The following is a 13,242-nucleotide window of genomic DNA, read 5'->3' as shown; positions in this document are numbered from 1 at the left end:
CTTAATCACTGGAATCTTTGAATATGTTACCTTACATGTAAAAGGGACCTGTATAAATTAAGGACCTTAAGTTAGGGAGATTATCATGGGCTGCACAAGTGGGCTCTATCTAATCATACATGTCCTTTAGATTGGAGAATCTTTCCTACCTATGGTCAGAGGGATATGTGACCATGAAAAAATGGTCAGAGGGCTGCATTACTGCTGGGTTTGAAGATGGAGGAAGAGGCTACAAGCCAAGGGATGCTGATGGTCTCTAGAAGATGGAAAAGGCAAGAAAAGATTCTCCTCTAGAGCCTCCAGAAAGGAACCAATCCTGCTGTCATCTTAATTTTACCCGCAGTGAGATCCATGATTTCTGGCCTAAAGCCTGCAAGATGTTAATTTTTGTTGTTTTAAGCCACTAAGTTTGTGGTGATTTGTTACAGCAGCAAGAGAAAACTAATACAAATACAAACGGTAAAAGTTTTGTTTAATTTCTGAGACACTTCACACATCTTTGTCAGTGCCAGGTCTGTAAAGATTTTACTACCTTCACGAGGCAGGCAGGACCCTTCTCTCCTGGCAGTGGAAAATTCAGATCAAAGGGAGAAGAGAGGTTCAGGGAGTTCAGCTGCTGCCCAGTAGAAGCTTCAGTTTCTAAACGCTTTGGCTCTCCACACCACTGAAGACCACCAACACCCCCTAAATTCAAAGGGACAGCATTGCACATCGTCATTTCTAAGGCTTCCTGGAGATAAAGAACATTCCTAAAGAGCCTTTTGAGTTTGACAGAAATGATACTTCTGGGCTTGCAGACTTCAAGTTGTTACAGTTTTTTAAGGAAGTAATATATAAAAAGCCCTTTGACCTACAAAGAGAACAAAGGTTATTATGAAGATCCGAAAGTGTAATAAATTTCCTCCTGAAATAAAATGACAACAAATTCCCTGCACCAAATCTCATGTAAATAATTTTAAGTTAATATTTAATATGGTTATCTGACATATTTGACCCAAGAAATACATAGTCTACATACAACAAAACAACCTTGGTAGAATATATTTCTTTCTACTTATTAAGCAGAATAAAACCATATGCAATTAATTCATTTACCAAACATCTATTAACACCCACTAGGTACCAGGAATCAGACTAGTTGTTTGGGATACAAAGATCATTTAAAAATGGCCTCTATCCCCAAAATAGTTACTAGGGCTGAAAACTAGTTGGAATCAAAATAGAGCCTGCCGTCCACATGGTATCGCTCAGCAATAAAAAGGAATAACCTACTGATAGAAGCAACTTGGATGGATCTCAAGGCAATTCTGCTGAGTGAAAAAAGCCAATCCACAAACTTTACAATGATATGACTCCATTTTACAACATTCTTAAAATGACAAAATCATAGGGATGGAGAACAAATTAGTGGTTGCCAGGGATCAGGAACTTGGGGTTAGGAGAGTCAGGAGAGGTGAGTGTGATTATAAAAGGGTAACATGAGAGATCTGGGTAATAAACTGTTCTCTATCTTGACTACGGTAGTGGTCACATGAATCCAAAGATGTGACGAACTTTTATAAAATAAACACACACAAATAAGTGCATGTAAAAATGTGAATTCTGAAAAAGGTTTGTGGATTATATCAATATCCATTTCCTAGTTATGATATTCTACTATAATTATGCAAGATGCTACCACTGGGGGAAACTGGGTCATGGGTATACAGGCTTTCTCTGTATTATTTTTTAGAATTGCATGTGAATCTACACTTATCTCCAAAACAGCTCATATACATATATATATATGGCCTGATAGATTGCCTAGAAACCAACAAATAAGGCAGACTTTTCATAAATAATGCACACAAATGTATTAAAAAACCCTGTAGTATGACATTCAAAACAAAGGGGCAAGAAATAAAAAGGAGCATCAACTGCTTAGTGGTAAGAAAGAAAAAAAAATTACCATATATCCTGGATTCTAGTATGTTATTTGCTGTTTGATACATCATTAATTTTAATAAACAATTGGGGGTGGGTAGAGAAAAAGAAAGAATATTGTCACATTTGTATATATTTACTAGAAAACATTCCAATTTTAAAATCATTAAAATATGCCTTAGCATTAAATACTATATGAACTTATAAAGTAGAATAATATACAGTTAATGAAATTCATTAGTAAATCTTTGCTTACCACTTACATCTGCCCTCTCAACCCAATCTTACAGATTCAAATCGACTAGGCTGTTTTGTTTTACCTCCTCTGCCTTTAACTTGCCCTCAGATTAAAGGTGCTAAAAAGAAGTGACTGGACATGAAAGGAGAAATAAAGACACACTTACCTACCTGCCACATGAAGGAATTCACTGCTCATAAAAACTGTGATTGATGAAAACAATAATGATATATACCAATTCTGAAATTCTCTCATTCTCTTAGAAAATTTCAACTTTTGCCCTCCTTGTTTTAATCAGAATTAATTGTTTTAAGTACATTTCAATAAATAAACCACTATGAACTTATGTAAATAGAATAAATAGAACTGTGACTATTCTAAGGGTTATTTGCTTTAATGTTTAGGAATAAGTAATCCAGTAAACCACAATTTCATGTTTTTCCTCTGATATTTTTAGTCTCATTAAATTAAAGTACCACTATTCCAAAAAGAAAATAAGAAAGGATATTTTCAGATACAAATACATCATTTTGAGGGAGTACTATGCCTTCATTACTTAAGAGCTGAGATTAAAAAAATAAACATGAAAAAAGATAAAAGGCTTTTTCAGCTAACCAACCTGAGACCCTTAAACACTGACAGTAGAATGGCCACTTCTCACTAAGTGATGCCTAACTGCTCGATTATGAAGCACAGTCTGACCAAAGAGTAACTGTTAAAACTCCAAACTGCCTGTAATTCTGATAAACTTGAAAGCAAGGTTGACAAATCACTGCCAGCTTCTAAATCTAGAGCTACATTATACAACAATTAATTTTGAAAACAATTCTACTGCAAGAGAGCAAAAGTCTACAGAAAGCCTGCTGGCACAGACTACCTGCTTGTCTGGCACCTGCATGTTGATCTTTCTGTTTGTTGGGCTGTAGGTCCATATCTTCATCATCTTCATAACTCCTCTTGTGGCGACTGGGAGTGTAGGATGTTGAAGGACTGACTCGAGCTTGGTTTGCATTAACATAGGCGTTAAATGAAAGGTTAAGAAAAGATTACCATGAACCAGGGAATATCCTTAGTGCTAATTATATGACTAATAAAAGACTACTACTTTGGCAGTTTGGTTAAAATAAAAATATATTTTTCAAAGAAGGCTGCTGTATAAAGTAAGTAAGCTACAAGGACATATTATACAGCACAGGGAATATAGCCAATATTTTATAATAACTACAAATGGAGTATAATCTATTAAAAAATTTGTATCACTGTTGTATATCTGAAACTAATATTGTAAATCAACTATACTTCAATTATAAAAAAAGAATTTTTAAAATTAAAAAAAAAAAAAGAAGAAGGCTGTACCTCTAGTTTTGGTCATAAGAGTTAACAGCTCAAACTTATGCCCCCTACTGTGCTGTAAAGAATTGTAAAATCGGACAAAAGACACGAAGCAACTGTTTTCAGTCTCTGGACAACACGGAGCATAAGTTATGATCTTTAAATGAGAAGAAACACAGCAAGTAAACTCCACATTCTCCCCAGCTCTTTCTTGAGGGAGCTCTTTTCTTGCAATTTTCCGAACTGCAACAAAAGGAAGGGGAGGCTGAGCTCCCTCATAGAGAAAACAGAGCACCTAGTTCAGGGCTATTGAAGTACCTGGAATGTGCAGAACGGTTAGAGGAAGGAGTTGCAAACACAGGCCTAGCAGAGAGCAGCTGCTGCTCGGCTGGGAGCTATACAGAGTTTCTGGAGATTGTACAGAACTAGAATAGGATCCTGCTGATCATCCTGGACAGTTAGGTGAGGCCCAGAAATAGCACATCTCACAAGTAAGAACGACATCCTGCACTGTAAGTGCTACTCTTTATCTACCTTAACAAATCCCAGAACCACACCTTGACAAGATCAAAGTGATCCACTCTAATTACCTGCCTGCCAGAACAAAATTCAACACTTCTGAAATGAAAATAAAACTAAACTTTCTACAGTGTTGTCTATTAGCATAATTAATCATAACACATCCTTAGTTATGTGAAGGAGCAGAAAAACATGGCTAAGTGGGATTAAAACATTCAAAAGAAAAAAAAGAGAGAAAGAGATGACCAGGATATTGGAATTAGCAGACAAGGGCATTAAAAAGCAATTGTAAAATTTATAATTTTAAAAGAAAACATGGATGTGAGTCAGCATATGAGAAGTATTATCAGAAATGTGGAAACAAAGAAAAAGAACCAAACAAAAAAATCTGTAATTGAAAAATAAGATTTAAAAAACACCCTGAATCACCTGGAGGGCAACAACAATTAGTTTAACAATTATATGACTGGAGTCTCAGAAAATGAGAAAATGATGAGAGACTGGGACAGAAAAAATATTTGGAGAAATAATGACTGAAATCTTCTGAAAAATATCAACCCACAGATTCAAGCTCAACAAAACCCAAGCAAAATAAATACACAAAAAACCCCACACCTGGTTCATAATAGTCAGGCTGCTGAAAACCAAAGAGTATTAGAAGCAACCAGAGGAAAATCAAAGACACAGTACATACCGGGGACAATGATACAAGTTACAGCTAGCCTTTTATCAAAAAACAAGCCAGAAGACAGTGGAAAAGTATCACTAAAGTGTCAAAGATAGGAGATACCCATCAATCAAGAATTCTATATCCACTGAAAATATCCTTCAAAAATAAAGGTGAAATAAAGACATTTTCAGTTGAACAAAAGCTGAGAAAGTTCATCACCAACAGATCTGTACTTTGAAAAAAAAAAAAGGTTTAGTGAAACGATTCTAGACAGAAAACAAAGGTAAAAAGATCTGGAAACGGTAACTGTCCACAAATATAAAAGATGTAACTTTTCCCCTCATTTCTTAATTTATGTAGGAGACAAATGTTTAAAGCAAAAATAATAATACACTGTAGGTTCTACAAGCACAAGTGAAATGTATGACAAGAGCACAAAGGATGAGAATGAAATCAACAGAAGATAAGGATCAAGGATCAAAGGAGAAATCACATGGAAATTAGAAAATACTTTGAACTGAATTAGAGTTAAAAATAAGTCGAAGTTTGTGGGATCCAATTAAAGCAGAGACTAGAGAGAATTTTATAGCCTTAAATGCTAATATTAGAAAAGAAAGATTTGAAATGAATGTGAGCTTTGAGAAGGTAGGAAAAAAAATTAAAACCAAAAAAAGGAAGGAAATAATAAAAGCAGAAGTCAATGAAACAGAAAACAGAAAATTTTAAGTTAGTTCTCTTACAAACCCTTAGCAGTACTCATCAAGCATAAAACAGAAAAATAAATTAACATTTTAGAAATGAAAGGAAATCATTGCTAGATATCCCTTAGATGTTACAAGAAAAATAAGTAAATACTATGAAACTTTATGTCAATAAATTCAAGAACTGAGATTAAATGATTTTGGAACATTCCTTAAAAGATAAAATTTATCACAACTGACACCAAATATCTGTTAAAAAATTGAATTAGTATTTTAAAATCTCACCCAAAAAATGCCAGGCCCCAAACTGGAAACAACCCAAATGCTCATCAATTGGAAATTATATAAGCAAATGCCATCAGCAATAAAAAGGAATGAACTATGGATACACACACGGATGAATCTTAATTAAGCTGAACAAAAGAAATCAGACACATTAAAACTATACATTATATGATCCCATTTGTATGACATTCAAGAATAGATAAAACAAAGCTTTATAGTGAAAGAAATCAGAGTAGTGGTCGGTTGTAAGGGAGGAGGTGGTGACTATAAAAAGGTAGAGTTCTTTACTTGGATAGGCATGCTAATTACATGGGTGTATGCATTTATCCAAACCATCAAAGTGTACCTTTAAAATCTGTGCATTTCAGTATATGTGAACTAGGCCGAAAAAAATGACTAACTGAAAAAAAAATAGAAAGGAGACTGAGATGTTTCCATAATCTCTCAATAGAACAAACATGTTTTCCTGTAAGAAAATTAGAATGAGTTCTAATTTAAAACTATTTTTTAACTTAATTATTGTGGTACTCTCTTTTTCAGTCTCTTTAAATCTACCTCAGTCTTTTAAACAGTATTTCATTAGAGAAATGTACCATAATTTTATCATTTCGTAGTGATGGATACTTAAGGTTGTTTTTATAAATTTTCTTAAGACAAGATTTTATCAAAGTAAAGCCAAGCTCTGTAAATGAATAATTTTTTTCCCCAGCTAACTTCACTCAGGTAAAAAGACTGTTGTTTTTTTTTTTTAAAAATCAAAATGTAAATGGTGGTCTTTTTAATTAAGAAAATCAATTAGGAACCACTCAACACATAAGAAGATTCAGATAAAGGATATTTCTTTTACCCACATAGATTCTCCAGGCACTGGAACACAATAGAAAGTCTGTCTTTCCAAAGTGGTAGTTCGTGGAGAGTTTAAATCAACTTCTTGCTGAGGCTGTGATGTACACAAAACATTTTTAAAATTTTATTATTTATTTAATTTTATTTTTTAAAACTTTAAAAATTAGCAACCACATTTTCATGTTATCTTAAAATCACAGTAAATATTTCATATTTAAGACTGAATCTAATCAACAAGCAACTACTAAATCCCAACTATTTTTTAAAAGAAAACAGACATAAAATTGCTTCAACTGCAATAACCAATCTAGTACCTTCCTGAAATACAAAATACACAGTACTCTAGGTTACAAAATTAAATCCCTTAAAATAAACAGGACATTTTACTATTTTTTTCCAAAGACAAAGCACATGGTAATCCAACTGTCTCTCTCATAGAAAGCAATCAGAATCAGCCTATGAAATACTCATTACAAGGTAGCTCTTAGATGCGATTTTAAAGTCAGATACTATTCCTTAAAAGACATATTCAAATATACGTAGAAAATCCTAAGAAGTAGAGAGGACTCAAGATGTTTAATGCTGAAAAAAAAAATTATTTCAAAAAACACATTACTTTTACAATACAAAAAAAAATCCCCTAAAAGTCAATAAAATCTGTATTTTGTAGGAGGAAAAAAAGAAAAGAAGGAAGAGAAAAAGAAAAAAAAAAAAAAGAACCCAAGACACATCTATTGCGCCTGTGATAATACATAAGCTAGGGTTTTTGTTTCTTTCTTGCCAGGCCCAAAGTCCCCTTTTCCTGGTGTGGTGCTTTTACTTGTGACTCTTTACCAACATAGTACAAACTCTCTGCCTTTCGAAGTGTTACAGATGGACAGTCTCATCTATTTTATTTTCCCATTTCTAGATTCCGAGATTATTGAGCTATATACTGACACTGCATTGTTATGTACTAGAAAAAAAAAAGTTGTGTATTAATATATTAGCCTAATATGACTTAGGGCTCCTTAAACAAGAGATGCAGGAAACATTTATAAAGTTGTTTCATTAGACTTGGCACAACAATGTACACTATGGAAACATCCTACAAGAAAAAAAGACATTGGGAGACCTGAAGGTTATCGTATGTAAGATTAAGCGAATCCATCTTTCATGAGTCCATTACTCTAAATAAGTTTAGGAAGTTGTATTTCTTATATTTGTGTTTAATATAATCTTTATGGCAACCTTTCAAACTAGGGCTTTTCTTCCAAACAGATCGGCCCATTGAACAGGAACATTTATTAAATCAAGAACAATATCTATGGTGAATTAACAGGCTGGTATTAGAGTTTATAAATTAAAACTGAGGTTTGGGTAAGGAGTCAGACTCCCAGAATGTAAAAAGCCCTAGATAGTCTGATTAAACCAAGATTCTGGATTTGCAAAGCAGAACTCTAGATCCAGAATGGAGGTAACTCCACTGAGGCCTACCTTTCTACTGAGGTCTTGCCTAAGCACCTGTCTGGTCAATCTTTATCTGTGATAATGCCAACAATTGACAATTACCAACCATGTTTCAATAGAAACCATACGAAAAACGCAAAAAGTAAAATGTAAGAGACATTTTTAGTTAATATATTTTGACATGTTGATAATCTTCTTCTACTGTTAAACTAAAAATAAATTTTAAACTTTCCCCAGTTACAGTATCAGGCATGTTGGACAGGTGTCTAAATGAAATTAAGTTTAATTCTGCATGTTTTCCACCTATTATCAGAAAAGTATACCCCCGAAAATGCAGATACACTGTGTTCCTCTATAACGGCTTTCCTAGTAAGTTTCCATCTCAGGACTACCTCTTTCACAACTATAATTATATCCAGGATTCTGTGTTCTTTCCCTCCTCCATTACTGGTAAGTAAGAGAGTTTCTATCACTCTGTTTTATTGAAGAAAGCTTAAGTTTACGCTTTTCCTCCTAGGGAAAGAGCAGGATTTAATCAAATTTACGTAAGCAGGTGTTAAGCCCTAAATTAATCTTTTAACTTTTCATTTTAAAAGAATTCATCGTAACCTATAATTTTTAAAAGTATATAGATATTGGGAAAAGAAAGCAATTAGTTTTGTCATTTACAATATTCCACATTCTAAGAGATTTTAGAAGATCAAAAAAATCATATCAGAGAAACTCAAGTAAAAGGCAAATAAAGAAAACATTTCACATAACTTCTTAGAATTAACTTACACACAAGACATCAACCAAAGAAAAGTAATACATTCTCTGCTTAGGAAAAAAATTCTCCTTAAAAAGTTTTTTTTTAAATATATTTTAAGTATACATACCCCACACTCTGCTACATCTCTATATTTTCCAAAATGAAGAACCTATGACACAAAACAAAGAATAACAGTATTACATGAGTATATCAGAATCAAAACTACCATAAACAATACAAGGGCAAAATTAATACTACTAATTGTAAACAGTAAGTTTCATGAAAAAACCAATACATACACGTGCTTTTGTGTTTCGGTTAACAGTTTCATAAACTCCCATGTAAAATTCAGGGTCAAACATATCCTGAATCATGCAACGGAACTTCACAAAACTGTTAGGTTTCAAATAATGAAGGGGAACTTCATTCAATGACGGTACCTTAAAGAAAAACAATCAGTCAAGTCAAAATATTCTGTCTACAAAACATTAAGCACATATACATAGCCTATCTATCCATCCATCTATCTAAATTCAAATTACAATCCCCACAAACAAAAAAATCAAGCCCTATCAGGGAGTCAATTGATCTCAACGGTCAACATAACACAATTGGTGGACAAAAGCACTTGTAAGATCTTGCAAGTTTGTATGACGACATTTGACTATAATGAAAAGGATGCTTTTCCTTCAGAACACTTTCCAGTTAGCAGAAAGGCACTTGCTTTGTTGAGCTCTTAAAACTCACGCATGCCAGTTCTTTTAAAATGAAGATAATAAAACAAAAGATGATGAAAGCTCTCATAACTACCTACTTTTTTCTGTCTTTTGAAATATCATGGTCAATTACTGCCACCTAGAGGTGCCAATATAGAAGGATTTAATTGCTTGAATTTAAGTTTAAGTTGCAAAAGAGACCAAAATCTTTTAATACATATGCACTTAAAGAGGGCCATCCACAGTAATTTATATATTGTTAAATTATATGTAGATCACTACTGAGAGAAACTGGAAGTTTGCCCACCTTTGCCCCGCACCCCCACCCCCGCCCTACCACAACAGCAATAAACTTACCCATTTAGGAGCATTATTTTCCTTCAGCTTTTCCTTAAAATATTCAATTACTTTCTTCTCCCAGTCAGGATTAACTCCATTTTGAGCTGGAAGAAAAATATACTTTTCAAAGCTGAAGGGACAATATATAGTAATAGACTATGTTCAGGTGAGTCACACATTTGTTTAGTGTGCCTTATCGGAAGCACTGGGCAAGACACTCCAGAAGCTGCCCTGTTGTGAGGTTGTCAGGACAATCAGGGCGAGGCTGACCACTGGCGGGCCCTCAGGAGCTAACCACCTCCTGAGAACACACACAGAATGAGATATGAGGTTTCCTTGGCAAAGCAGCATCAGGAACCATCATTTGAAAAGCACACTGCTCTTTGAAAACATTTTTATATAGATTTTTAAAATCTTTACAACTATGCTGAAATGTAGAGCAGAGGTGGGTTTTTTTGGGGGGGGGGGATAATTTCAAACCTTCAAAAAAGTTGCATGAAAAGTACAAGGTACCTACAGGCTGCTCCATTTGCTTTATCATCTGCTCTCTCTCTCACCCTTAACTCACTTAAGTTACACACATCATTTATTTTTACCTTTAAACAATTTAATGTGCTTCCTAAGAGTAGGGTGATTATTTTATATAACCACAGTACCTGTTGTCAATCTCAGGAAATTTAAAATTGATACAGTATGTTTTATCTAATCTACCATCTATATTCCAACTTGTTATTTGACCCAACACTATCCTGTATTGTACTTTTTCCCCTTCAGTACAGGACCCAGTCTAGGATCACATACTCCTTTTAGCTATCTTTAAAAAAAAAAAACTCCTTTATTTTGGAACAGCTCCTCAATCTTTCTCTTTTATGACATTGATACTGAAGAACGTAAACCCTTTGTAAGAAACCAGAATGCTCCTCACTTTGGGTCTGTCTGATGTTTCCTTATTATTAGACTGCAGTTACGTGTTACCAGTCACAGTGCTACGTAAGTGATGCTGTGTTCTTGTAAATGCATCATCTAGAGACCAGATGTCCATCTTCTCCTCACTAATGATGTTCATTTTCATCACCCAAAGTGATAGTTTCTCCATTGTAGTTACTTTTCCGCTTTTACAACTAATGAGCAATCTACAGGAGATACCTCAAGACGATGCAAATAATGTTCATGAAACTTGTCCTGACCACAAGATTTAGCATCCATTTATGCCTCCTGCAGTGATGATTGCAAAATGAGAGAAAGGTGTTTTTAACGTCACGTTAACAACAAGAAAACCAAGATTTTGAAGAATTATGGGAATTGGCCAAGACCAAAGAGTGAATTATCAACAGAAAAAGGAAAACATGATTTCGTGAACTAGCCCCACTTAACCATAGCCTGGCCAATACTTCCCCTATCACACAGGTACCATATTCATCACACAGGGGCTATGGAGATGTGGAGTAAAGGAATTTTGTCTATATTTGTTATGGAGTTGATTCAGTCAAAAATATTCACAAAATCCAGCTCATACCATGCTTTAGCAGAGATTCCAAATGCTTTTACTTAACTGAGCAAAGGCCAGTTCTTAAAAAACACTCACGGAGGGGAAAACTACTTCAGTGATTCTGATGTGCAATAAGGGTCAGTTAACTCTACTAGTAAACTGGTTCTCAAAGCGTGGGTCCCAGACCAGCAGCATCAGCACCACCTGAGTAGCTGTTAAAAAGGCAAATTCTTCAGCCCATTCCAGACCTACTGACAGAAACTCTGGAAGTGAGGCCTAGCAATTCGTGTTTTAAAATACCCTCTAGGTGATTCTGAAGCACACGGAAGTCAGGACCACAGCTCTACTAGATACACACCACTAAAAATTATTGAACTGGGGTGGGGGGGACAGAATGGGTATTTTTGCTTCTAGTCAAAACAGACATTTAAAGAAAGACTTAGATGCAGCCACGATTGCCACACCAACACTACTATTCTGACTGTATCTGTGTAAGAAACTTGAACTGCCACATCACAGGGGATGAAGCTACATCAAAGAGTGGTTGGGAAGCTATGTTACTTCTCAATAACTTACATGTATACAAAATATTTTTACATAAAGCCAGCTTACAAATACCTAGTACTGCTGGACAATTAAAAGGACTCTAATAGATAATTCCAAAATTAACAAGAGTACAATAACTGTCCATTATTAATTAATTCCACTGCACATCCAGCACTCCACCAGGTGCTATCAGGATACTTAGAGCTAAGATAAGCTATGGATAAGACAAGAGGCAAAAGCAAAGAGGAGAAACTAATGCAGGTCAAAGAAATCTCAGAGGCAGCTTCCGAAAGTGTTTGATCCAGGCCTGGAAAGAGGGGTAGAAATGAAACATGTTGAGGTATAAGGAATGGGCATATTCCAGATGCAGGGCACTCTGAGGGAAGAAACAGCAAAGGTAAACCGAGGAAAAGGATGGACACTACAGAAATTCAAGTACATGGAGCACTAAGTGCCTGGGAGAGAATAAAGCCAATGAGCAAAAGGAAGATGAGGCCACACAAATCACAGAGAGTTTTCAGTGCCAGGCTACAGACTCGCTCTCTATTCACAGATAACTAACCTTTACATTCTCAGGCCCCAGCAAGGGCCTAGGACATAGCTACTTGAGTTAGATAAGTAAAATTAAGTAAGTACAATGTAGAGAAAATAGGTTGTTCTGCAAAACAAGCATCCATGTCCTCTTTTTCCAGTGACGCAAGTGCCTCTTTTTAGGGGAGGAACCACTGCACACTCACTCTTAGTCCAAGGGTGGACCTGACCTAGGCCTCACAGTGGTTCTGATGATTGGTTTAAGGGTTCATCAACCAAGGACAATCCTGAGAATAAGGTTTAGGAACTGTGTTTGACATCATAGGTTATAATCCTGAAGCTGCAGGCGGCCACTGTGACCAAGGTCTGACTGAAGACTAAGCCATCCCAGAGGAAAGTGCAGAGAGACTGATTTCTGTAGACAGTCTGAAGCACTTGGCTGTAATTGAGCCTGACATTAACACACTCAGGAACTGTTACCTGAGACAACATATTCATCTTCTTTGGTTTAAATAGAATCGAGTTGGGCCATTTGCAACCAAGAGTCCTGCTGAGCATACACATATCACTCTACCATACTTCCCATGAATCCCTGGCCTTCTGAATGTGAGCACCACTACACTCAATCCTGCCCTCGTTCAAGCGGTCAGGGAACTAAGGAACAAAAAACCATACACGCTTTTACACTTTCACCATCAGTGTATGAGGGATCTAGGTGTTCTCCTCCACCAACACTTGTCCATCTTTTTAATCACTGCGAGTCACTGTGCTGGGTATGCAGTGGTACTTCACTGTGGTTTTAATATGCATTTCCCTGATGACTAGTGATGTACACCTTTCCATGTGTTTATTGACCGTCTCAATAAATCCTTTTGTAAAGCGCCTGCTCACAATTTTTTCCATTAAA

At 35.4% G+C, this 13,242-nt stretch overlaps 1 protein-coding gene across 2 annotated transcripts in view; it reads right to left on the bottom strand.

Moving 5' to 3' along the window:
* MCMBP (minichromosome maintenance complex binding protein) overlaps positions 1-13,242 on the bottom strand; it is a 46,357-nt gene that overhangs the window by 17,500 nt on the left and 15,615 nt on the right. For both annotated transcript variants that reach the window (XM_074373537.1, XM_074373538.1), the window contains exons 2-7: positions 9,788-9,873; positions 9,014-9,154; positions 8,842-8,883; positions 6,507-6,608; positions 3,039-3,183; positions 533-684 (exon numbers count right to left, since the gene is read on the bottom strand). In XM_074373537.1, coding sequence (XP_074229638.1) covers positions 533-684; positions 3,039-3,183; positions 6,507-6,608; positions 8,842-8,883; positions 9,014-9,154; positions 9,788-9,873 — 668 coding nt within the window. The remainder of the gene's footprint in view (positions 1-532; positions 685-3,038; positions 3,184-6,506; positions 6,609-8,841; positions 8,884-9,013; positions 9,155-9,787; positions 9,874-13,242) is intronic.

The sequence above is a fragment of the Camelus bactrianus genome, chromosome 11 (assembly GCF_048773025.1).
Source record: "Camelus bactrianus isolate YW-2024 breed Bactrian camel chromosome 11, ASM4877302v1, whole genome shotgun sequence".
Classification (NCBI taxonomy): Eukaryota; Metazoa; Chordata; class Mammalia; order Artiodactyla; family Camelidae; genus Camelus; species Camelus bactrianus.
This window is presented reverse-complemented; position numbering and strand designations above follow the sequence as displayed.